The following is a 26,240-nucleotide window of genomic DNA, read 5'->3' on the forward strand; positions in this document are numbered from 1 at the left end:
GTGTCTAACTAGAGTAGGTATAATTTGAAATAGAATCACGAAATAAAAATCTATGATCCATATTTTATATATTGTAGTATGGCCAAGGTTATCTTTTACAGTGCCAACACTGTATTTAATCTATCGGGTTTAAGCATAGGTGACTAAATAACTCACATGCAAGGAAGTTATTAGTGAGTTTACAAGGCAATCTGGAGTAAAATTTTTAAATATATTTGATCTCTAGCCAAATCATAACTGCAAGTATATATATCGGGTCTCAGAATCAATTTAAAATTAATTTTATCTTGGCAATAAACTGGACTGCATGATTTATACTTCTCAGGAATGTAATAGATGGAATCTGCGACTTGCAGCACAGTGCATGACAATATCAACTTATTCTGCTGCCCATATATAAAATCTCCACTCCTTTTGAACAATCTAGCTTTAATTTCTGAAGGAGTGTTTTTGTTAAAATTTCCTGAACTGTGAAATCTCTTGATTATGAGACAGTAATATAAACCACGTCTGAATGATTCCTCTAATAGTTTCTGTTAAACCTTCCATAAGCAATTTGATCAAATTAATGTCTTTACATGCATTTATGTAACGCTTACCAAACTCTGGAAGCCAATTGATCATTGCCAAATGATACAAATGAATCTTTAAGCTATAAAACTTGTGTTCATTTTGTGTTTCATTAAATGGTTTAATAAAATTCTAAATGACTTTATGGTATTTATGTAAAATTTCTTTCTTTAGTGCCTTCTGCAATAAAAGTTCACTTGAGTGGTTATACAAATATTAGATCCGGTGCCTATTCAGAATTTATTCCTGAGGAATCTTGAAAGTGAGATGGAGATTCTTTTACATTGACATAATTAGACTGTACTCTAATTCATGCAAATTTATGATAGCATTTACTCTCAATGCCGTTCACTTTTCTCTGTGCAAAGGTGCTAGGCTGGAGTTCAGTGAAGATATCTGTAGAAGCCACGTATCTATTTTCTGTCTGTATTGTATTTTGTGTTGTGTGTTTTATTATGGGTATTTCGTCATGTGGGTTGGGGCATGGTACAAGCGAAGAGTTTAGTTTCAAATCTGTGCTTTGTCTTTACTTCAGTCTAGTTTGGGTAGAGCTAGGGAATGGGCCGGAGGTGATAACTTTTTTTGTTGTCCCTCCCCGCGCCTTGTGGCTCATCGGGCAGTAACTTGGAGTTTCTTTAGCATTTGTGTCTGTTTTTCTAAAAAGGTCGAGTTGCTAGCTTGGCACTCAACCCAGCATGGATGGAAAGCCAGCCAGGTTTGAACACGGGACCATTCATCTCAAAGTCTGGTGCTGATGCCACTACACTACCAGCCAGCATATATATTTTTGTTGACCATTTAAATATGCCTGCGCACTCTTAAATACATTTAAGAACACTTGGCTTAAGTACATTTAAATACGCTAAGACTACTTATTTTGTCATCTTGCTAGTTTTATCATCTGAAAGTTAGTTTTTATCATTTCAAGATTGTTCATTATGCTGGCTTCTTAATGAAAGATTGTAACAGAAGATCAAGAGCATCAGTGAAAGTCATGGCACAAGCAAACATGCGGCATGCAAGAGAAATTCCTAGCAGGGTGGTTTACCACAAACAATTTTGTAAGCAGACATGTAACCTTGATCCTATCTATGATCCAACGTGGGCAAAATTCTAGACCACAATGCACAGAGATCACCACGCAACCAATCACATCACGACTGAGTTTCCGTAATCAGGGTCAATCAGCTGATTGATATGTACTGTATATGAAGGCCAAGCATTCAGAGGACACACCACCAATTAACAGCGTACTGATACTGATGATGTCTCCTCGTATGGTGATGGAACACCTGCAAATGAATTACCAAGATCAGAGAAAAACTCAACCCACCCATCAACACCCGAGCTAGACATTTTCCGAATTATTTCCATACTTTCAAGTTCGTTATTATGGAGAGCACGTCATGCAGCGTCAACAACCACCCCCTCCCCCCGTGCTGCCTAGCAAAACTGAACAGTTTTGTTTTGTTTTCAAGTAACTGCTGCTGCAATATCCTCAATACACAATTCCCAAAATAAGTGAAGGGAGAGATAAATAGATAACTCACAATGTTGGGGATAAGAAACAGTAAAACCAAAATCAATGCAAGCAATACTTGTTATATTGACACGACACTGGGCGAATTTTTCTCCTTAACACTATTAAGATTGCCTTGAAACCACCACCTGCAGTGAACATCAGGGTTCAGCAAACGGAATGAAGTAAAATGTTGCATTCCCTCGTATACCCAGCTAAACAAGGCGACTATAAAATGATCGATAAATTGGCAAAAGCTCAGATGGTGACGAGGAGGTGAGATAGTTCACCTTGCACTCAGCGTCAACAAGATCAAGAGGTTGATTGTGGACTTTGGGAAGGGGAAGTCAGGAGAACACACACACACACGCCAGTCCTCATCAACGGGTCAGCAGTGGAAAGGGTGAGTAAATTCAAGTTCCTGAGTGTCAACATCTCTGAAGATGCAAACACAAAGAAGGCACGCCAGCAGCAAAATCTCCTTAGGAGTTTGAGGAGGTTTGGTATGTCACCAAAGACACTCAAATTTCTACAGATGTACTGTGGAGAGCACTCTGACTGGCTGCATCACCATCTGGTACGGGGGCAGCAATGCACAGGATTGTAATAAGCTGCAGAGCTTTGTAAGCTCAGCCAGTGCCATCATTGATTCTGGCCTCCCCAGCATCAAGGACAATGCCCCAAAAAGGCAGAATCCATCATTAAGAAGACCCGAGCACCATTCAAATGAAACAGGTTTTATTTTGTCCATACATAACTATCCATTACAAGCACACACAAAACACTGGGGAACTCAGCAGGTCAGGCAGCATCTGTGGAGGAGAATAAAGGCACAAACTTTAGAATGCATTAACAGTATAATTTGTGTTCTACAAAATAAGCCAATAATAGCTTTCATATTTAAAATGCAGAAAATTAAGCTTGGCGCTTTATTTGACAGTATAATTTTCTCTGAATGGGTTATTTAGCTTAACAGTCCCGCAGATTCAATAATAAATATCTTTTTCTTCTTCTTCAGCTCAACATCCCTTCTGGTGCATAGGCTTCGAACAGCAGCTTACCAGAATCCTCTGTCCTAGGTCTTTCAAATTGTAGTGCATCGAAGATCCTTCCTCTCCAGGGATGAAGTCTTTGGAGCTTCTGTTGGCATTTCTGTAGCACTGGTTTTTTTTAATATACAGAATGGAATTGCTAGCCCCATGCCCAAGCCTTTTCCTTTCAAAGCCAGGCTTGGGACTATCCATAGCGGAGTTAATAACACATATGTTGAAAGGATTTTACCAGAATATGATCAACACCTGCTACTGACAGCAACTGAGAGAAGGTGGTTGATAGAAGGATACCTTTTCTGACAAGTAACAATCACAGCAAGAAATTCAAATGTGGAGTGGGCTGTCACCTGCAGAAAAGCTATGTCGATACACTGTGAAGAAAGATTACACTTTGAGTTCCAAGTCATACCCAAAACAATTCAGCAGCTTATAAAAATATATGAAATAAAAGCATCATTAGACCTTATGGTTCAACCTGCATGTACATAATTAGTATAGATTAAAAAATGGACAACATTCCCGTACTTTCGTGTGGCAGCTCACTAGTCGCAAGTCAATCTTCAAATCATACAAATATAATTTATTCCCAGTGCCATGAACTCATACTTTGCATTGACTTTTTATGTGGCATATTGTTGAATGTCTTTTGCAAAAACATCAACTGGTTTCCATCCTCAAAAGATTTCCTCCTAATTTAACTTTTTAAAATCAGACCACATTGATACTGCTTGACTGCATAATGGTAACAACTTTCTCAAAGGTGAACTCCAGCCTTTTTCCAATCGCTGACATTAACCTAACTAGTCTAAAGCTTTCTCTTTCAGCTTACGTCCTTTCTTGACCAGTGGCATTATATCTGTGAGGTTTTTTTTACCCACCAATCTGTTGGGAACATTCCAGAACTTTCAGAACTTTGGGAGCTCACAACCAGTGCGGCTACTGTTTCTGCAGTTATTCATTTTAGTCTGCTGGGATGTAGCTCATGGGGTTTGTGGAATTTGCCAGCTTTTCATCCCATCATTTTGCATCATACTTAGTCTCCAGCAATGTTGGTTTTAAGTACATCCTTCACTTCCACTCTGTTTTTGTTCTATAATTGAGGTACTTTTAGTACCTTTCGTTAAACTACTTGTTCAAAACCATTCCTTAAGTTCCATCATTAATTTCCCAAACATCTAGTTACACTTTTTTAGATAGATAGATAGATACTTTATTCATCCCCATGGGGAAATTCAACTTTTTTTCCAATGTCCCATACACTTGTTGTAGCAAAACTAATTACATACAATACTTAACTCAGTAAAAAAATATGATATGCGTCTAAATCACTATCTCAAAAAGCATTAATAATAGCTTTTAAAAAGTTCTTAAGTCCTGGCGGTAGAATTGTAAAGCCTAATGGCATTGGGGAGTATTGACCTCTTCATCCTGTCTGAGGAGCATTGCATCGATAGTAACCTGTCGCTGAAACTGCTTCTCTGTCTCTGGATGGTGCTATGTAGAGGATGTTTTTATACTGTAGAAGCTCCTACTGTTTCTGTATTTCTTGTCAGACTTTCATGGTTCATTTCCTCCTTTAAATTATCCTTGGCAAGTTACTAGAATTTTATCAACCACTGATCTTGCCAACATAGTATACCTTTCCTTTCAATTTGGTACCAACCTTAATTCACTTGGTGGATCTTCCAACTTATAAAGTCTTTATCAACGTAACGCATCTTTGTTAAGAATTACAAAACATCTCCTTTAATGCCTGCCACTTTTGCCACAATACCTCCTTGTGCAATTGGATCCTCGATTTCTTCACTTGCAAATTCCAGTCAGTTCAGATCAGCAACAGCAGCTTCTCCACAATCTCCATCAGCACAGATACACCATAGGCCCCTACTCTACTCGCTTTACTCTTATGACCGTGTGGCTAAGCACGGCTCCGACACCATCTTCAAGTTTGCTAACATCGTCGGCTGAATCAAAAGTGGTGATGAATCAGTAAACAGGAGGGAGATCGAAAATCCGGTTAGGTGGTGCCATAACAACAACTTCTTACTCGATGTCATCAAGACCAAGAAACTGATTATCGACTTCAAGAGGAGTCCTCATCGAGAATCAGAGGTGGAATGGGGCAGCAACTTTAAATTCTTTGGTGTTAACATTTCAGAGGACCTATCCTGGTGCAATTATGAAGAACATAGACCATATAAATCTACAGCACATTATAGGCCCTTCAACCCACAATGATGTGCCGACCATGTAACCTAATCTGGAAATTGTCTAGAATTTCCCTACCGCATTGTCCTCTATTTATCTAAGTTCCATGTACCTACCTAAGTCTCCACCACTGTCGCTGGCAGTGCATTCCATGTGAAAAATTTACCTCTGTCATCCCCCTTGTACCTTCTTCCAAGCACCTTATAACAAAGTCTGCTCGTGTTAGCCATTTCAACCCTGGGAAAAGACCTCTGGCTCTTCACATGATCAATGCCTCTCATAATTTTATACACCTTTATCAGGTCACCTCTCATCCTCCATTACTTCAAGGAGCAAAGGCCAAGCTCACTCAACCTATTCTCATAAGACGCACTCTCCAATCCAGGCAACATCCTTGTAAATCTCCTCTGCACTCTCTCTATAATATCCACATCCTTCCTGTAGTGAGGCGACCAGAACTGAACACAGTACTCCAAGTGGGGTACTAAGGTCTTATATAGCTGAAACATTACCTCACAGCTCTTGAACTCAATCCCACGGTTGATGCGAAGGCCAACACACCATACGACTTCTCAACAACTTTGTCAGCCTGTTAACAACACAAGAAAGCGTGGCAGCACTTCTACTTCCTTAAAAGTTCACAAAAGGAATTGGCAATAACAGTTAAATCTTGCCAGAAATTTGAAAATGTCAGTGGGCAGAAGTGAGTGTAGTCACTATTACAACGGAGAAGTTGCGTGGGAAGCTGAAAAGTCTGAAGGTGGATAAGTCAGCTGGAACAGTTGGACTACATCCAAAGTTCTGAAAGAGGTAGCTAAAGAGATTGTGAAGGCATTAGCAGTGATCTTTCAAATCACTAGAGTCAGGAACGTTTGCAAAGCACTGGAATATCACAACTGTCACTTGGGGACAAAAAGAAAGGAAGGCGATACATAGAAAATTATAGTTCGATTAGCCTGATTTCAGTGGCAAGATTTTAGAGACTATTATTGAGGATGCGGTTTCATGATATTTGAAAGCAAATGATAAAATAGGCCAAAGTCAGCATGGCTTCCTTGACTAATCTGTTGAAAATTCTTTGGGGAAGCAACAAGGAGGATAGACAAGGGAGAGCCAGAGGATGTCGGTTGCTGAGCTTTTCAGAAGAGCCTTGACAAGGTGCCGCACATAAGACTGCTTAACAAGATACTAACGTGGATTGAAGATTAGCTGACTGGCAGAAAGGAGAGAATGGGAATATGGGGGTCTTTGGATGTGTTATTTTTCATATTATATGTAAATGAGCTGAATGACAGAATTGATAGACTTGTGGTCAAATTCGTGGACGATAGGACATAGTGGTGAAGAAGCAGTATTTTGATAGGACAGTAGTCAGTAGTAAGGAAGCAAATGCAATGTTAGCATTCATTTTGAGAGGGCTAGAATATTGAAGCAAGGATATAATGCTGAGGGTTTATAAGGCTTTGGTCACACCACATCACGAGTCCAAAGGAGGTTGACAAGAATAATCCTAGGGATGAATGGGTTAACGCATCAGGAGTGATTGTTCTGGATTTATTCTCACTGGAGTTCAGAAGGATCATGGGTGATCTCATCGAAACCTGCCAAATAGTGAAAGGCTTAGACAGAGTGAACATGGAGAGGATGTTTCCTACAGTGGGAGAATCTAGGTCCAGAGAGCACAGCCTCAGAATACAAAGACATCCCTTTGGAACGAAGATGAGGAAGAATTTCTTCAGCTAGAGGGTGGTGAATCTGTGGAATTTATTACCACAGACATTTTTGGAGGCTGAGTTATTGAATGTATTCAAAGCGGAGGCTGATAGATTGTTAATTACTAAGGGTGTCAAAGGTTACAGAGAGAAGGCAGGAGAATGGAGTTAGGATGAATAATAAATCAGCAGAGCCTAAGTGGTGCATAATTATAATGATAATGAAAGCAAATGGATGCTTTAGAAAGCTTATTGGTTACAATTGGAAAATGAAGGCCATTGTTAATTAATGCAGACAACTGCAGAAATTGTTATGTTAAGGATGTGTGGAAATGGTTTGACAATGCCTTTGGTAATGGGGGGCTACCAGATTGAGGAGGAAGGAAGACAGAGCCAAAGAGCAATGTGGCACAGACAAATACCTTTTTAAAAGTCATTAAGGAGGAAAAGATTAAATACGAAGGGAAGCTAGCCAATGATATTAAAGATACCAGAAGTTTCTTCAGATAAATGAAGTGTAAAACAGAGGCGTGTAGATATCGGACCATTGGAAAATCAAGCTGGAGAGGAAGTAATGGGGGACAAGGAAATGGCAGATGAACTGAATAAGTATTTTGCATCAGTCTTCACTGTGGAAGACTAGCAGTATGGTGAAGTTCGAGTGTGTCGGGGGCAGAAGTGAATGAAGTTGCCATTACGAGGGAAAAGGCACTTGGGAAACTGTAAGTCACCTGGACCAGATAGTCTTCACCCCAGGGTTCTGAAAGAGGTGGCTGAAGAGATTGTGGAGGCATTAGTAATGATCTTCTAAGAATCAATGAATTCTGACATGGCTCCAGAGGACTGAAAAAAAAATGCAAATGTCACGCCACTCTACAAAAAGGGAGGGAGGCAGAAGGAAGGAAATTATGGACAGGTTAGCCTGACCGCAGTGGTTGGGGAGATGTTAGAGTTGATTGTTAAGGATGTGGTTTTAGTAACTGGAGGCATGTGATAAAATAGGATGTCGTCAGCATGGTTTCCTCAAGGGAAAATCTTCTGACAAATTCATTGGAGTTATTTAAAGAAATAACAAAAAGGACAGACAAAGGAGAATCAGCGTATATTGTGTACTTGGATTTTCAGAAGGCCTTTGACAAGGTGCCGCAAATGAGACTGTTTTATCAAAAGAAGAGCCCATGGTATTACAGGAAAGATTCTGACATGAATAGAGCACTGGCTGATTGGCAGGGGGCAAAGAGTGGGAATAAAGGGAGCGCTTTCTGGTTGGCTGCCGGTGACTAGTGGTGTTCCACAGGGGTCTGTTGGGACCGATTCTTTTTATGTTATATGTAAATGATTTGGATGATGGAAATGATGGCTTTGTTGCAAAGTTTGCAAATGATATGAAGATAGATGTAGGGGCAGGTCATGTGAGGGAGCAGAGAGGCTACAGAAGAATTTAAACAGATTAAGAGAATGGACAAAGAAGTGGCAGATGGAATACAGTGTCAAGAAGTGTATGGTCATGAACTTTGATGGAAGAAATGGAGGTCTATACTATTTTCTAAACGGAGAGAAAATTCAAACTATCTGAGGTCCAAAGGAGCTTGGGAGTCCTCATGCAGGATTCCCTAAAGGTTCACTTGCAGGTTGAGTCGGTGATGAGGAAGGCAAATGCCATGTTAGCATTCATTTCAAGAGGACTAGAATGTAAAAACAAGGATGTAATGTGCAGGCTTTATAAGACACTGGTGAGGCCTCACTTGAGTAGTTTGGGGCCCCTTATCTAAATAAGGATGTGCTGACATTGCAGAGGGTTCAAAGCAGGTACATGACAATGGTCCCGGGATGGAAAGATTTATTTGATGGCTGTGGGCCTGTACTCACTGGAATTCAGAACAATGGGGGGGGGGGGGAATCTCATTGAAACCTATCAAATGCTGCAAGGCCTCAATAGAGTGGATGTGGAGGAGATGTTTCCTCTGGTGGGAGAGTCTAAGACCAGAGGATACACCTTCAGAATATAAGGACATCCGTTTAGAACGGAAATGAGAAGACATCTCTTCAGCCAGAGTGGTGAATCTGTGGAATTCTTTTCAACAGGCAGCTGTGGGGGCTATATCATTGGGTGTATCTGAGGCAGGGGTTGATAGATTATTGATTAATCAGGGTATTGTCTATTGTATGAAGGGAGACTGAGGTCCTTTAACATCTGCCGGACGGTGCTGAGGATGTTCTACGAGGCTGTGGTGGCCAGTGCTATCATGTTTGCTGTTGTGTGCTGGGGCAGCAGGCTGAGGGTAGCAGACACCAACAGAATCAACAAACTCATTCGTAAGGCCAGTGATGTTGTGGGGGTGGAACTGGACTCTCTGACGGTGGTGGTTGAAAAGAGGATGCTGTCCAAGTTGCGTGCCATCTTGGACAATGACTCCCATCCACTCCATAATGTACTGGTCAGGCACAGGAGTACATTCAGCCAGAGACTCATTCCACCGAGATGCAACGCTGAGCATCATAGGAAGTCATTCCTGCCTGTGACCATCAAACTTTACAACTCCTCCCTCAGAGTGTCAGACCCCCTGAGCCAATAGGCTGGGCCTGGACTAATTTCCACTTGGCATTATTTACTTCTAATTATTTATGGTTTTATATTGCTATATTTCTACACTAGTCTTGGTTGGTGCGACTGTAACGAAACCCAGTTTCCCTCGGGATCAATAAAGTATGTCTGTCTGTCTGGATACGAGAAGGCAGGAGAGGAACACACACACACACACACACACACACACACTCACTCACACTCACACACACACTCTCACACACACACACACACTCACACACACACACACTCTCACACACACTCACACACCTCTCACACACCTCTCACACACCTCACACACACCACACACACACACACACACACACACACACACACACACACACACACACACACACACACACACACACACACACACACACACACACACACCCGGAGTCTGATCCTGAGACATGGGAAGAACGAGCAGACAATGATCTTCATCTAGAAATACAAGAGGCTGCAGATACTGGAAGTTGCAGCGAAAATGAAAGACGAGCTGTTGTGAGATCTCAGTGGGATAGACAGCATCCTGAGGGAGGGGGGAAATTAATTGTCACTGCCTAAACCGTCAAGTTCCTCCAGCAATTATTGTTTCTCTCCCTGCTCAGCAACCAGTTCGCCAAACACCACCTTTGATTGGTTCAGAAGAACGCCAATCAAGTAATCCCAACTATTTCCTGTCACGTGAGAAGCACTGGCTCTGCAGGGAAGTGATACAAGCTGAAGCCGATGCTGGTAAGGCGGATATTGAAATCGCGAACCGGTTTGTTTTTACAATTATTGTTTGAATTCCGAGTGTGAAACTTTACTTAACAGCCGTCCTTCCTCACCCTGGATGGTCAACTGATCTTATTTTTATTTTCAGTGTGCGGGATGGAGGAATTGAATCCCGAGTCAGCATTTGACAAAGATCCATTCGAGCTCACGGCTGAAAATGTCTACGATATTTCATACATCATCGGGCGCGATTTAATCCAACTTAGCAGCTCAGGAAGCTGTGACAGAGTCGCCGAGTTGCAGTATAAAATCATAAGGGTCCTAGAAATGCTGGAGGGTCTGGTGAACAGGCACAGTCTGACCATGGAAACGTTAAAGATCGAGCGAGACAGTCTCAGAACCGAGACGGAAAGACTTAGCGGGGAGCTTCAGCTGGCTGTTCAAAGCAATTCAAAGCAAGATACCGGGCCGAACAAACTTGTGGTGGACGCCGATGACCCAGATCGCCCACGATTCACGTTACAGGAACTGAGGGATGTGCTTCAGGAGCGTAATAAACTGAAGGCTCAGCTGCACATTGCACAAGAGGAACTTGAGTGTTACAAAAATGGATTAATCCGTGCAAAAGAATCTCACATTGCAAAACTAAACGAGCCAGGTCCGAGCGGCGGCGGCAGCGAACAAACCATGGTTAAAAAGCTTTTTAAGCTTAGAAAAAAATCCATGAACTCCACGTAGTTCGAAAGATTTGACGACCATTTAAAGAGAAGTGTTCAACAGAATGACAGTGCTTTGAAACAACTGTACCTATAGTGTTACGAAAAAAGAATTTTCAGTTTACAATTTTTACAATAGATTTTGCAGCCTGTAAAATAATATCTACTTTTTTTAAAAAAACATGATTAAAAAGCATTCTTTTCGCTCAGAAAGAAATCCATCAACTCCACGTAGACTGGATGTTCCTTAAGTACAATATTTGACGGGCATTTAAAGAGAATTGTTTAAAAAAAAATCAGTACTTTGAAACTATATAGTGTTACAAAAGAATTTTCAGTTTACTTTTTTATACAATTGATTTTGAAGCCTGCAACATAATACCCGTTTTCCCCCCCAAAAACCAGAACAGAAATAAAAGGAAAACAAAAAGAAATTGCAGAAAGATTTAACTTCGAAGTAACTATTTCGATTAAAAATTCCAATAAACCACAGTAATTCCAGAAAATATTGCAATAACTGACAAAAGTTATCAACACAGCCATATTTCATTTCATTCAGCCCCAACCAATCTTTTAGGTGTTGGTCAACGAGAATTTTAGGAGATCTACATTTCTTGAGGGGGCTTTAAATGCATGTATTGGTAGATAAAAGAATGCTTTTATAATGCTTTGATATGAAGTAGATCAGATTTCACGTATCAAGATTTTAATACTTAAATGTGAAGTGGAGACATCCTGTAGCTGGTGTGAAACCAAAAAAGTGTTCAGCTACTTCTTGCCATTGGGAATTCAGCACTTACCTTTATCTCCTGTGGCACGTTCATATCCTCATTAAAAGTCTGTTACCATAAAATTCAGAAAATTAGTCATCCATCCAAACTATATAAAATTATTAGTCTACGGCAGTGAATGTGCGTCAAGGACTAGTACTGTACTTATTCTCCACTGCGGTATGTTTCACAGCATTCCTCCTGTTGAGAAATGAAATCTACACAAAGTACTTTAGCAACTTCATGGATAGTAATGATGTAAGTATGTGATCATTTGAATATTGATCAGCTGAATTATTTCTTTGTTAAGCCACTGTTAACAAAAATCCAAAGGAAAAACTGCAGATGCTAGAAATCTGCAGACGATGTTAGAAATATATAGCGGGTAAGAGGGGAAAAAATGGAGGTTAAAGTTTCAAGTCAAAATCCCTTCATCAGAACTGGGAAAAGAAAAACTAATTTTAATACAGAGGTGACTGTGGAAGAAATAGATAGGATATAGACATCTATGAGGGGGTGAAACCAGGTCAAATGGGTAAACTTGGGAGGCAATAATGCTTCTTTGTCTTTATTGTGTGTTATCAATAGTCTGGTTATAGGACATGCTCAGCAGGTCAGACAACACTAGAGCAGAGGTTCCCAACCTCTTTTTAATGGCATATACCCCTACCATTAACTGAGGATCTGTGGACACCAGGCTGGGAACTCGTGCTCTAGAGAGAGGAATACCTAAACCATTCTTTTATAGATTCTTTGATAACAAATGTACTTTGAATCCCTGAAAGCCCCAGTTACAGAAATGACCAGTTCTGATAGACAAAGTTGTCAAATTAATATTGTGCCCCATGGGCCAAAGTGTTTTTACACCTTAAGGTTATACAGCTTTCAAGAATACTCTTGATAATGATAATGTTATAGCATGGACTTGAGAGAACAGATTAATTATTCAGTTGTCAGAACTGCACAAGTTATCTCTGAGGTAACTTAATGACATGCCTGCTAAGAGGATGAATATTTCTGATGCAGAAGGCGGACTTGGGAATGCCAAGTTGATGAAATTAGTTTTATTCTGCTTGTCCTGATTTGGTGCAACTTTTGTTTTGAAGAGAAAGCAGACTGCACTGAAAGGATCTATAGGGAGAAGCGCTGTCGACGTTTCAGGCCAAGACCCTTTGTCCTGACGAAGGATCTCGGCCCGAAACGTCAACAGAGCTTCTCCCTATAGAGTCCTGACGAAGAGTCTCAGCCCGAAACGTCAACAGCGCTTCTCCCTATAGATGCTGCCTGGCCTACTGCGTTCCACCAGCATTTTGTGTGTGTTGTTGTTTGAATTTCCAGCATCTGCAGATTTCCTCGTGTCTGCACTGAAAGGTTTGGGTTCTTCAGTGTAATTTCCATTCTTTCTTTACTTCTGATAATAACAATCCTGTTATCGTAAACATGTCCAATCCTGTGCTCATGAAACATTCACAAATGGAAAGTTTCAGGTGAGCATCTTGACCAAGAACTTTGATTAATTGATTCCTCCGCTGCCCTTCCACCTTTTACCCATACTTTTGTACTGAGATGACTTCTGGATCTAATGAAAAATAATCGACACAAAGATTAACAGTGGTCATCATTTCTATCTTAACCTATTCCTGCTGAGCATTACCACCATTTTCTGATTTATTTCCCCAGGCAAAATCATAGCCTTGTCGCTTCCGTTTTCTTCATGCCTTCGCACTTCACGCTGCGGAGATTTAGTTAAAAGCTAAAAACTAACCATGGTAAAATAGGATTTTCTATTCAAATGGGATTTCAAGATGAAAGAAAAGCTATAGATTGCTGTTTACAATCCAAAATTTTTAAATTACCATCAAGTTTATTTCCCTTTTCATGTCAAAGATGATTACTCACGTGCAGAAAAGTCCTTCCATGTTGGAACTTCATCCAGGACGACAAATCTTTCGGATTTGTAGTAACATCTTCTCTCTGTCTGATCAATTTCCTCCAAGTGCTCTTTATTAGAGAGAGAAAAAAATGTTTTGTTAATTTCTAGCCTTGTTTTTTTTCTCTGTAGGGTTTCCTTCCACTTTAAATCATTCCACACATCAGGCCCCAACAATAAAAATACAGCTAGTCAATATTAATATTTACCAGCGCTTTACCTGCAGTCAGATGCTCTTAATGTGACTTATGGTTCATGCACCTGTGAATAGTGTGACAATGAAAGGATTCACCAAAATAAAAGCAACATTTTAAACAAACGCGAGAAAATAGGCGTCGCTGGAAATCCGAGCAACACACACAAAATGCTGGAGGAACTCAGCAGGCCAGGCAGCATCTATGGAAAAGAGTAAACTGTTGACGTTTCGGGCCGAGACCCTTCATTAGGACTCATTAACTTCTCTGGATAGATGAGAGTCCTGAAATTTCCATCCCGTTTTATGCACGTCTTAGTTCGCACTTCACTTTTTACACTTCTCAAATGACTCATTTGAACCTGAGTTTTGTTTTTATAATACATTCTTAGGGTGCAGGCTTTGCTAGAAAGAACAGCATATGATGATGCATCTCAGTTTCCCCAAGAAGGTAATGATACTACTGAACAGCTGACTAGATAACTTCTCTTGTCAGTTGAGTCAACTGAAACTTCTACCCAATCGCTTTTAGTTAAATCAACACAGAACTAAGGATCAAACTAATGTAAATGTAATTGCGCACTGTGATTAAAGTACCTTCTTTACACTTATTTAATATTTTCATTAAATATGTTTACTTCTAGATTTATATAACTCAAAAACCTGGATGGATTTGATAGCTCTGCCCAGAATGATTGACCACCACTGCCTGTAAGGAGTTTGCACGTTCTCCCTGTCACCTTGTGGGTTTCCTCCCACAGTCCAAAGGCCGACCGGTCGGTAGGTTAATTGGTCATCCTGTGATTAGGCTAGAATTAAAATCGGGGTGATTGCTCGGTGGCGTGGGTCGAAGGGCCAAAGGGGCCTGTTGCGCGCTCTATCTCTATTTTTTAAAAATTATAATCTGAGCACCTTCATTGTATTTACATGCTTAGATGAATTAGTCCTAGACAACAATTAGAATACTTTTTTTAAAAATCATTGGACTTTCTATTCAGTAATATTCCAATAATTTCAGCATGCATACAAGATGAACTGTGATGCAAATCTTTGGTGTCCAGCAGGTTATTCAGATTCCCATTTACTTCAAAAGGTATATTAGGAAACGCTAGGAAAAGTATTAGATACTAGACGATGGTACTGTTTGGAGCAATACACACAAGGTGCTGGTGAAACTCAGCAGGTCTGGCAGCATCTATGGATGGGAATAAACAGTCAATGTTTCAGGATCTGATGAAGGGTCTCGGCACAAAATGTCATCTGTTTATTCCTATCCATAGATGCTGCCCGACCTGCTGAGTTCTTCCAGCACACTGTGTATATTGCTGTAGATTTCCAGCATCTGCAGTACCTATTGTGTCTGTAGTAGTGTTGGAATTGTTTTTAAATTCGTATTAATGCCAAAAGCTCAATTTCTGTGAAGTTCTTGTCACTACATGGCAGGATGGGCATGAAAACACTAGAAAGGACCAAAAGGGATGTGATGATGTTTGTAGAATTTCCATGAGGAGAAATTGACTAGACTTAAATTTACTTCCTTTGGAAATGAGGAAGCCAAAAGATTTACTTGAATGTATAAATGGAATAGGATCTCCTACCAATAGTTGTGTGCAGTTCTAGACACCATGCTATAGGAAGAATGTAGTGCAGTCGGGGCGTTGTAGAGGTGATTTACCAGGATGGTGTCTGAATTGGAGCATTTCAGTTAAAGATAGATATTAGATTTATTTGTCACATATACATCGAAACATTTAAGAGATTCTTAAGATAAACACATGGATGATAAAAAGATAGAGGGCTATGTGGGAGGGAAGAGTCAGATTGATCTTCAAGTTAGATGGCGCAACATTGTGGGCCAAAGGGCCTGTACTTGCTGTAATATTCTCTGAAAAGTACAGAGGAATGTGTATTTTTGCCTTAACAACTAATACAGTGCTAGGATTGTGCTGGGGACAGCCACCAGGTGATAACAACAATGACCCAAGCGTCGCCACGCTTCTGGTGCCAACATCACATGCCCACAAATCCCTACCCAAACCCCAATCATATAACTTGGAATGTGGAATTTGCACCCACAGGGGAAACCTACGCGGTCACGGGGAGGAACGTACAAACTCCATACATACAGCAGTGGGAATTGACCCCAATCAAGTCGTTGCTGATTCTGCAAAGCAACTGTGCTAACCGTAATGCTACCGCGCCACCCCCTGTAACAAGGAGATTCCGGATAAGCTATATGCTTTCCCCGGAGCAAAGGAAGCTGAGGGGTTATCTGAAAGATGTTTATAGAAGTATGAGGGTGATATAGGACAGTAAAAATTGCTTTCCTGTGGTGGATATGCCTCAAGACAAAAAGGCAAAGGTGAACAACCATAAGACAGAATTGAACCACTCAGTCCATCAAGTCTGCTCTGCCATTTCATCATAGCTGATTTATTAAGCCTCTCAACCCCATTCTCCCACAAGACTAAAAGAGATGCAAAGTTAAAGAGAGATCCTGTGTTTCTTTTTTCAAAGGGTGTCTGGAGTCTGGCTTGCACTGCCTCAAAACAGGTGCACTCTAAACATTCAAAAAGCATCCAGGTAAGTACTAGAATGGCCATTATATATAGAGTATGGACCACAAGATGAATGGAATTAGTGTAGAGTGGCACAATGAGACCTTGTGGGCCAATGGACCGGTTTCTGTAACACTTCGTGACTCTAGGAAAGGCGAGAGAGCCAGGCAAGAAGCTCAAGTTACCATGGAGTGAAAGTAAGCCTATGGTAACTTGTGCTTCTTGCCTGGTAAGTGGTTCTTACCAAGTAAGTGGTGCAAAGCGCCAATACAAGTGCAGTGCGTCAAATAGCTCCATTCTACACTCCATGACTGCAACCTTTGACACACCTGTGAATCTTACTTGAATGGCTGTCCAGGTTAAAGGGACAGTGTACAAAGAAGCATTTGTCCGAAGGAATTTGCAATGTTGAATTAACCATTTTTAATATATTTGGCACAGTTCATTCTTGCAAATCTGTATAAATTTCCAAGTTTTGCTTGAACATCTAAAAACAAGAAAGTCCAATGGAAAAGATTTCCAAAGAAGTGAATAAAATTGTATTACGTGAAAGAGTGAGTGGATCATGGTAATTTTATCCATTATAAACTCACACTGATGTGAATGGTATGGGCAAGTAGACGAATAGACAAAAAGTAGAGAGGAATACATGATAACTTCCCCAGTGAAGGGTGGATAATTTATTTATTATTAAAATACAGTGTGGAATAGGCCCTTCAAGCCGCACCGCCCAGCAATCCCGCCCCCCCCCCCCCATTTAACCCTAGCCTAATCACCAAATAATTTGCAAGACCTCCTACTGGCAGGTCTTTGGACTGTGGGAGGAAACTGGAGCACCCAGAGGAAACCCATCTATGGGGAGAACAGACTACTTTCACATTTTAGACAGGAATCAAGAACAATTTCTGATTTTGTGCATGGTACCAAATTGGAGAACAGCAACAAGCTGCAGGAAAACATCTTTAATAAAATGGACAAATAATTTGCAGATGAGATGTGATGCAGATTAATGCAAGGATGCATGTTTTGGTCAAAGGAACAGGGGGGGTCGCTTCTCTCTTGGAAAGGACAAGTCTAGGTGGGCCAAAAATAAAGGGATCTCAGCACACCAATCATCTCAAGTTAGCAAAGCCATTAAGCAGTCAACCAAGTACTCGTGTTTATTTCTGGAAGAACAGAAATGAAAAGCAGGGAAGTTTTGCTAAAATTGTATTAACTTTGGTTAGTTTTGCTCCACGTTTTATAAAATGGACAGAGGGACTGGAGATGATGCAGAGAAATTCACAACAATACAGTGTTCCAGGAAAGGATGCTCAGACAAAAGGATGCCCAACTAGAGGTCTTTAAATTGATGCATGTTTTGATAGAATAGTTGCAGAGAACGTTTACTGGAAAATTTACCTACAATGAACAGGTCCTCTTGAAAGAAAAGGCTGGATGGATTCAGTTAGTGTCCACTAGAGTTTAGAAGAGTGAAATTCAGGATTGGATTAAGAATCTCGAGGCTAAGCATCAGGAGCGCAGAGAAAGTGTGTATGTGTAAGCAGTGCACCATCTCACAAACTACCCAGCTTCATCCGTGGAAAGGTCTGCAGTTCCCACATTGGCCTCATCAACCACCTCCAAATCCCCAAAACCAGACTGGAATCAAATTATCCACTATCCTGAGTGACTGTGGATGAAGAGATTAAAAAAGAACATGGTCACAGCAGAGGTAGGTAGAGTCTTGCTAAGCACACGAAAGAGCGAAATTGAAGTTATCATTACATCAGCCATTATCTTCTCAAATGTTAGGAGGGATGAGTGCCCAACCCTGTTTGGTTTGTTTTCACATCTTCCTACATGTAGAAAGCAGAATCAAATCACCAAGAACTGCTTAAGGAACTTGGAACACAGGGGTGTCCACTTAACTAAGTGAAGAAGAAACAACTTTTCCTGATGTGTGTTGTGAACATTGAATTCGGAACTTGCAACTCACGACTGCAAGGGACACGTGAGGGAAACCTTACAGCTACGTGAAAGAAGCCAGACATGGATATGAACGAGGAGATATTTTGCTTTAGAGAAACTGGATGCAACTCCAGTGAAATGCCAATGTCAGCATGAACCAGTTAGTCAAATGGCCTGCTTTTGTACCAAGGCTATTAATCATAATCATTGCAGTTTGCCTTTCTCCACAATTGCTCTATAGCAAACGCGATTTCAATGGCTCTCCACGTGGCCTTAGATGACTTGGACAATACAAATACCTATGTCAGGATCTAGTTCATTGACAGTAGCTCAGTGTCTAACACCATCATTCTTACAGTCCTGATTGAAAAGCTACAGAACTTAGGCCTATGTACCTCCCTCTGCAACTGGGCCCTCAACTTTCTCACTGTGCAAATTGGAAATAACATCATCACGTCGCTGACAATTAACACTGTTGCACCACAGGGGTGCATACTTAGCCCACTGCTCTACTCTCTCTGCACCCATGACTGCGTGCCTAGACTTAGCTCAAATGCAATCTATATATTTGCTGATGATACAACCATTGTTCGCAGTATTTTGGGAGGGAAATACACCAGCTAATCGAGTGGTGTCATAACAACCTTGCACTCAACGTTAGGAAGACCAAAGAACTGATAGTGGACTTCAGAAAAGGGAAGGCAAGAGAGCACAAGCCAATCCTCATAGAGGGATCAGAATTGGAGAGTGTCAGCAATTTCAAGTTCCTGGGTGTCACTACCTCTGAGGAACATATTGATGCAAGACAGTGGCTATATTTCTAATGGATATTTAAGAGATTTGGTTTGTCACCTAAGACACTCAAATCTCTACAGATGTACTACGGAGAGCATTCTGACTGGTTGCATCATTTGGGGGTGGGGGGGGCACTGCAGAAGATCAAAGTAAGTTGCAGGAACTTGTAAAAAATTAGTTCAGCTCCATCATGGGCACCAGCCTCCGTCGTATCCAGGATATCTTCAAGGATTGATGCCTCAGAGAGGTGGTGTTCATCATTAAGGACCCCCATCACTCAGGTCATGCTGTACCATCAGGAAGGAGGTACAGGAGCCTGAAGGCACACACTCAACAATTCGGGAACAGCTTCTTCCCCTCTGCCATCAGGGAGGAGGTACAGGAGCCTGAAGACACACACTCAACAATTCGGGAACAGCTTCTTCCCCTCTGCCATCAGGGAGGGGGTACAGGAGCCTGAAGACACACACTCAGCGATTCAGGAATAGCTTCTTCCCCTCTGCCATCAGGGAGGAGGTACAGGAGCCTGAAGACACACACTCAGCGATTCAGGAACAGCTTCTTCCCCTCTGCCATAGAACCCATGAATACTACCTCACTGCTTTTTTTTTAAATATTTCCTGTTCTTGCACTGCTTATTTTAACTTTTTCAATAAATATACCTCCTGTAATTCAGGTTCTCCCCCCCCCCCCCAATCATATATTGCATTGTACTGCTGCAGCAAAGTCAACAAATTTCATAACATGCCAGCAATATTAAAATCTGATTCTAAGGAAGAAGGTCAATCCTGCATGCATTAATTATATAAAAGAATTTATTGGACACGTTTACGTTGACAGTCCTCGATATCACAAGCATTATTTAAATTGGTTAGTCCGCTTTATAGCAAATAATAAAGCAAAAACTTTTATTGAGTGTATTTTAGACAACCTGTTCGAAAGGTCACCTCAGAACAGGGGTTCCCAACTTTTTTTAAATGCCGTGGACCCCACCATTAACCGAGGTTGGGATCCCCTGCTTCAGACTATAGAGTTGTGATTTTTTTTTAATATATATATTCCCTCTGAGGTAAATGCACCGTGCGGCTTCTCCGCATGCACATTCCAACGAACACAGCAGAGAAATAATTAACTCTTCGAAATGTTTCTGCTCCGTGGGTACGTTAAATATCAGAGTAGCACACACACACACAAAGGCTGGTGGAACTGAGGAGGTCAGGAGACAGCATCTGACGAGTTGACGTTTCGAGATATCCAATACCGGCAGAAACTTCCATGTTTATATTAGACGTGAAGTGGTTTATCCTCGGTGTTTGTGTGCGGCGGGGAGCAAGGTCTGGCGTTTGTGCGGAACAGATCGCGGGGCGCAGCACAGAACTTACTTTTGGCCACTTTCCAGTCGGTGGCGGGGAGAGGTGGGTTAAACTCCCTGGAGGCCATTCTGCCGACAGAGGAGGTGGAGAGGGGGGGCGCCCGGGGGCCGGCGGCGCATGCGCGGACACGGGCCCGGGCGGCCGGCCACGGGCGGGAAGCGGCCTCCCGCTGCTGCTGATGCTGCTGCCGCCGCGCCCGCCAACTCGCCGTCCAGCTCCTCCTCAGGAGGAGGGCCAGCCGTCTCCCGATCGGAAGCGCCATGGAGACCGGTGCCGAAATCACTCCACCGCCCTCGACGTAAGGTGGCGCCTACCAGCAAAGTCAATGCCCGAGAATAGTCTCAGTTAATATTCAGCCACCTTCGGGGTTACTTCCGGTGACGTCGCTCCCTGGCGCAAGGGGCTCTGGTAGTTGTGGTTTATAGTGTCAATTTTAAACCTATTCAGTTATTTCAGAAAATAGTAGTCAATATTTGACTACCTTCGGGGTTATTTCCGGTGACGTCGCTCCCTGGCGCAAGGGGCTCTGGTAGTTGTGGTTTATAGTGTCAATTTTAAACCTATTCAGTTATTTCATAAAATAGTGGTCAATATTTGACCACCTTCGGGGGTTACTTCCGGTGGCGTAGCCCCTTGGCGCAAGGGGCTCTGGTAGTTGTAGTTTATTGAGTCAATTTTAAACCTATTTAGTTATTTCCCCAAGAACAACAAACACGAGGAAATCTGCAGATGCTGGAAATTCAAACAACACACACAAAATGCGGGTGGAACACAGCTTCTCCTTATAGATGCTGCCTGGCCTGCTGTGTCCCACCAGTATTTTGTGTGTGTAGTTATTTCCCCATTTGAAGCACAAGCATCAAGTACCCACAAAATGCTGGAGGGACTCAGCAGGTCATTCTGCATCTGTGGAAAAGAATAAACAGTCGACGTTTCAGCCCGAGACCCTTGATTTCCAGCACCTGCAGATCCAATCTTGTCTGTGATTGGACAGACATCAACAATTCTGGTTGTACAGTGTCACATTTCAGTTACTCTACAAATCCTGAAGAAGGGTCTCGCGTGAAACGCCGACTTTCTATTCATTTCCATGGATGCTGCCTGACCTGCTGAGTTCCTCCAGCATTTTGTGTGTGTTACTCTGGATTTCCCGCTTCTGTAGACTTTCTTGTGTTTATACTACAGTACGAAGATGTGTGCTTTTTTAAGAATAAAAGAGCAGTTATGAGTGGACAATGTAGAGGAAGAAAATCTTTCCTCCTGCAGGTAAACACAAATTTATAAATCAGTTGCAAATCTGAAATAAACACAAACAAATCAATTGCTGGAAATACCCACCAGGACTTACAGTATCTGTGGTGAAAGAAACAGAGTTAACTTTTCAGCTGATCTACCCCTCAGCCATCAGCCTTTGGAACCAGAGAGATAACTTAACTCAACTTCAACTTCCCATTATTCAGGACATTTTCAAAGAGAGGTTGTAAAAAGGATCATTGGGGACCTGAGTCAACTGCAGTCTGTTCCTGCTGCTACCATCCGGGAAACGGTACCGCAGCATAAAAGCCAGAACCAACAGGTTCCGGGACAGCTTCTTCCACCAGGCCATCAGACTGATTAATTCATGCTGACACAACTGTATTTCTATGTTATATTGACTGTCCTGTTGTACATACTATTTATTACAAATGACTATAAATTGCTCATTTAGACAGAGACGTAACGTAAAGATTTTTACTCTTCATGTATGTGAAGGATATAAGTATTAAAGTCAATTCAATTCACCCCAGTACGGAACTGTTCCCACAACCTATAGACTTACTGTACATGAGTCAATTAGATTTATCAATTCTTGATATTTATTGCTTATTTATTATTATTATTATTTCTTTTTCTCTTTCTGTTTGTCTTTTGAACACTGGTTGTTGGTCCATCTTGTTCTTCATTGATCCTAATGTGTTCCTTGTATTTACTGTAAATCTGCAAGAAAATGAGTCTCAGGGTTGTATATGGTGACATATATGAACTTTGATAATATATTTACTTCGGACTTCAAATTTAACCTCATATCCTACTCCACAGATGCAGCCTGGCTTGCTGACTATTTCCATAAGTCATGAGGGCAGAAGGTGGCCACTCAATCCATTGAATCTGCTCCATCACAGCTGTTTTGTTGTCCCTCTCAGATCCATTCTCCTGCCTTCTCCCCGTAGCCTTTGACACTCTTACCAGTCAAGAACCTATCAACCTCCTCTTTAAATATACCCAAAGACCTGGCCTTCACAGACTCTGTGGCAATGAGTTCTCCAAATTCACCATTTTCTGCCTGAAGAAACGCCTTCTCATCTCTGTTCTAAATGAATTCTTAGGCTGTGACATCTATCTCTGGATGCCTCTCCATGTCCTCTCTAGGCCTTTCAATATTTGATAGGTTGAATTTAATGTCAGAGAAATGTATACAATATACATCCTGAAATTCTTTTTCTTCACAAACTTTCACGAAAACAGAGGAGCGCCCCAAGGAATGAATGACAGTTAAATGTTAGAACCCCAAAGCCCCCCCCACAGCTCCCCCCTCCCAAGCATTAGCAGCAGCAAAGCGACAACCCCACCAGTAAAGAAGTATCTGCACCCCTCCCACCGAGCACTCAAGCGTGCAGTGAACATCAGTAAAGACACGGACATGCAGTACCCCAAAGACTACTCCCATTCACCCGGTATTCGACATACCACAGGCTCTCTCCCTAATGAGGGAAAAAGAGGTGACCTCCTTTCACAGTGAGGGGGGGAGACATAACAAAACAACTCGCCGGTTTACGGTGTTAAAAGTCAGTTGCGTCGCTTTTCCCGAGTTCTGTGCTCAGAGATCTCGGGTCTCTGGGCACGCAGTCAGCTTGCTGCTTTCGACCTTCCGTGTCCTCCCACGACACATCAGGCGGCAGCACGAGCCTTGAATCCGCCCGTCTCCAGAGCCATGAAAATCCGGCACCCGGAAGGCGCGCTGGTCTTCCAGGCCGCGTCCTCGGCGTGTCGAAAAGCGGCCGGTCGCGAGGCCCTGAGAGCGGGTCCCATTCCCGCAAAGAACCGAAGTCAGCGTGTAACTCCGGGTCAGGGTCTGCAAAAGAACCCTGAAAGGGAAAAATAAAGATATTAAAGATAGAAATAGAGCTGTTTCCAAAGATGCAAGCAAAGGTTAGGTTTCAATGAGATACCCTCCCCATACTCCTAAACTCGAGTGAGTATCCCCACCCACCCTTCTTTTAAACTCTAGTAAACTTCTTACTTTAATTTTAAAGGAAGCAATAACTTTTAAAGGAATCATCCATTCCCTGAGTAAACAAGTTTAATGGTCATTCCATCAGAAGTTAATATTAACTATATTTTATTCAGAAGAGCAGGATTAGCTGCCTCAGTGACTATTGTCTGGTAGCATTCACATTTACTGTGAAGAAGTGTTTTGAGAGGTTGGTCATAGTGAGAATTAACTCCTGCCTGAACAAGGACCTTGGCCTGCTGTAATCTGCCGACCGCCACAACAGGTCTACAGCAGATGCTCTTGTACTTTCTGCCTGGTGGCAACTGTGAAAGGACTATGGGTAACCCTGGGTAATTTCTAAGGTAAGGACATGTTCAGTTTAGCTTAGTGGGCCGAAGGGCCTGTATTGTGCTGTAGGTTTTCTATGTTTCTAAATGTAAATACACACACACACACGCACGCACACACACACACACACACACATATATATATATATATATATATATAAGCACAGCACTCCAAGTGGGGTCTGACCAGGGTCCTATATAGCTGCAACATTACCTCTCGGCTCCTAAACTCAATCCCACGATTGATGAAGGCCAATGCACCATGCGCCTTCTTAACCACAGAGTCAACCTGCGCAGTTGCTTTGAGCGTCCTATGGATTTGGACCCCAAGATCTCTCTGATCCTCCACATTGCCAAGAGTCTGACGATTAATATTATACTCTGCCATCATATTTGACCTACCAAAATGAATCACCTCACACTTCTCTGGGTTGAATTCCATCTGCCACTTCTCAGCCCAGTTTTGCATCTTATCAATGTCCCGCTGTAACCTCTGACAGCCCTCCACACTATCCACAACACCCCCAACCTTTGCGTCATCAGCATATTTACTAACCCATCCCTCCACTTCCTCATCCAGGTCATTTATAGAGAAAAAAAAAATCACAAAGAGGAGGGGGGTCCCAGAAACGATTCCTGAGGCACACCACTGGTCACCGACCTCCATGCAGAATATGACCCGTCTACAACCACCCGCTGCCTTCTGTGGGCAAGCCTGTTCTGCATCCACAAAGCAATGCCTTCTTACTTTCTCAATAAGCCTTGCATGGGGTACCTTATCAAATGCCTTGCTGAAATCCATATACATCACATCTACTGCTCTTCCTTCATCAATGTGTTTAGTCACATCCTCAAAAAATTCAATCAGGCTTGTAAGGCACGACCTGCCCTTGACAAAGCCATGCTGACTATTCCTAATCATATTATGCCTCTCCAAATGTTCATAAATCCTGCCTCTCAAGATCTTTTCCATCAACTTACCAACCACTGAAGAAAGACTCACTGGTCTATAATTTCCTGGGCCATCTCTATTCCCTTTCTTGAATAAGGGAAAAACATCCGCAACCCTCCAATCCTCTGAAACCTCCCCTGTCCCCTTTGATGATACAAAGGTCATTGCCAGAGGCTCAGCAACCTCCTCCCTCGCCTCCCACAGTAGCCTGGGGTTCATCTCGTCAGGTCCCGGTAACTTATCCAACTTGATGCTTTCCAAAAGCATCAGCACATCCTCTTTCTTAATATCTACATGCTCAAGCTTCTCAGTCCGCTGTAAGTCATCCCTACAATCACAAAGATCATTTTCTGTAGTGAATACTGAAGCCACGTATACATTAAGTACCTCTGCCATCTCCTCCGGTTCCATACATACTTTTCCACTGTCACACTTGATTGGTCCTATTCTCTCACATCTTATCCTCTTGCTCTTCACATACTCATAGAATGCCTTGGGGTTTTCCTTAATCCTGTCTGTCAAGGCCTTCTCATGGCCCCTTCTGGCTCTCCTATTTTCATTCTTCAGCTCCTTCCTGCTAGCCTTATAATTTTCTAGATCTCTATCATTACCTAGTTTTTTGAACCTTTCATAAACTCTTCTTCTTGACTAGATTTACATCAGCCTTTGAACACCACGCTTCCTGTACCCTACCATCCTTTCCCTGTCTCATTGGAATATACCTATGCAGAACTCCACACAAATATCCCCTGAACATTTGCCACATTTCTTCCGTACGTTTCCTTGAGAACTTCTGTTTCCTGCCTGATAGCCTCATATTGAGGCTTATTCCTTACTCCAATTAAATGCTTTCCTAACTTGTCTGTTCCTATCCCTTTCCAATGTTATGGTAAAGGAGATAGAATTGTGATTGTGAATTGTGAATTATCTCCAAAATGCTCTCCCACTGAGAGATCTGACACCTGACCAAGTTCATTTCCCAATACCAGATCAAGTACAGCCTCTCCTCTGGTAGGTTTATCTACATGTTATGTCAAGAAA

General features: G+C 41.9%; 3 protein-coding genes across 8 annotated transcripts in view; 2 read left to right on the forward strand and 1 right to left on the reverse strand.

Annotated features, from left to right (window-relative positions):
* Positions 1–21,007, reverse strand: part of LOC140717629 (ADP-ribose glycohydrolase MACROD1-like) — a 221,700-nt gene extending 200,693 nt beyond the window's left edge. For all 5 annotated transcript variants that reach the window (XM_073031223.1, XM_073031222.1, XM_073031221.1 and 2 more), the window contains exons 1-2: positions 20,657–21,007; positions 13,748–13,849 (exon numbers count right to left, since the gene is read on the reverse strand). In XM_073031223.1, coding sequence (XP_072887324.1) covers positions 13,748–13,849; positions 20,657–20,909 — 355 coding nt within the window. In that variant the 5' untranslated portion in view covers positions 20,910–21,007. The remainder of the gene's footprint in view (positions 1–13,747; positions 13,850–20,656) is intronic.
* Positions 10,325–14,582, forward strand: LOC140717630 (RILP-like protein 2). 2 transcript variants are annotated; one of them, XM_073031228.1, is made up of 2 exons: positions 10,325–10,380; positions 10,511–14,582. In XM_073031228.1, exon 2 carries the CDS (start codon positions 10,519–10,521, stop codon positions 11,098–11,100), a length of 582 nt encoding a protein of 193 aa, XP_072887329.1. In that variant the 5' UTR covers positions 10,325–10,380; positions 10,511–10,518; the 3' UTR covers positions 11,101–14,582. The 2 variants fall into 2 exon arrangements, with proteins under 2 accessions (XP_072887329.1, XP_072887328.1); XM_073031227.1 differs by having other exon boundaries at positions 10,336–10,408.
* A 3,234-nt stretch (positions 21,008–24,241) lies between the features above and the next one.
* Positions 24,242–26,240, forward strand: part of stip1 (stress-induced phosphoprotein 1) — a 39,355-nt gene continuing 37,356 nt past the window's right edge. Inside the window, exon 1 of the mRNA XM_073031231.1 lies at positions 24,242–24,262. The gene's annotated coding sequence lies outside the window, so the exon portion shown is untranslated. The remainder of the gene's footprint in view (positions 24,263–26,240) is intronic.

Source organism: Hemitrygon akajei, chromosome 28, assembly GCF_048418815.1.
Source record: "Hemitrygon akajei chromosome 28, sHemAka1.3, whole genome shotgun sequence".
NCBI lineage: Eukaryota > Metazoa > Chordata > Chondrichthyes > Myliobatiformes > Dasyatidae > Hemitrygon > Hemitrygon akajei.

What these genes read in the sequence shown, in the direction of transcription:
- LOC140717630 (XM_073031227.1), top strand. Translation starts at nt 10,375, where the DNA reads ATGCTGGTAAGGCGGATATTGAAATCGCGAACCG. An exon ending in GATATTGAAATCGCGAACCG is followed by an intron (nt 10,409 to 10,510) that starts GTTTGTTTTTAC and finishes TTTTATTTTCAG; the next exon opens with TGTGCGGGATGGAGGAATTG.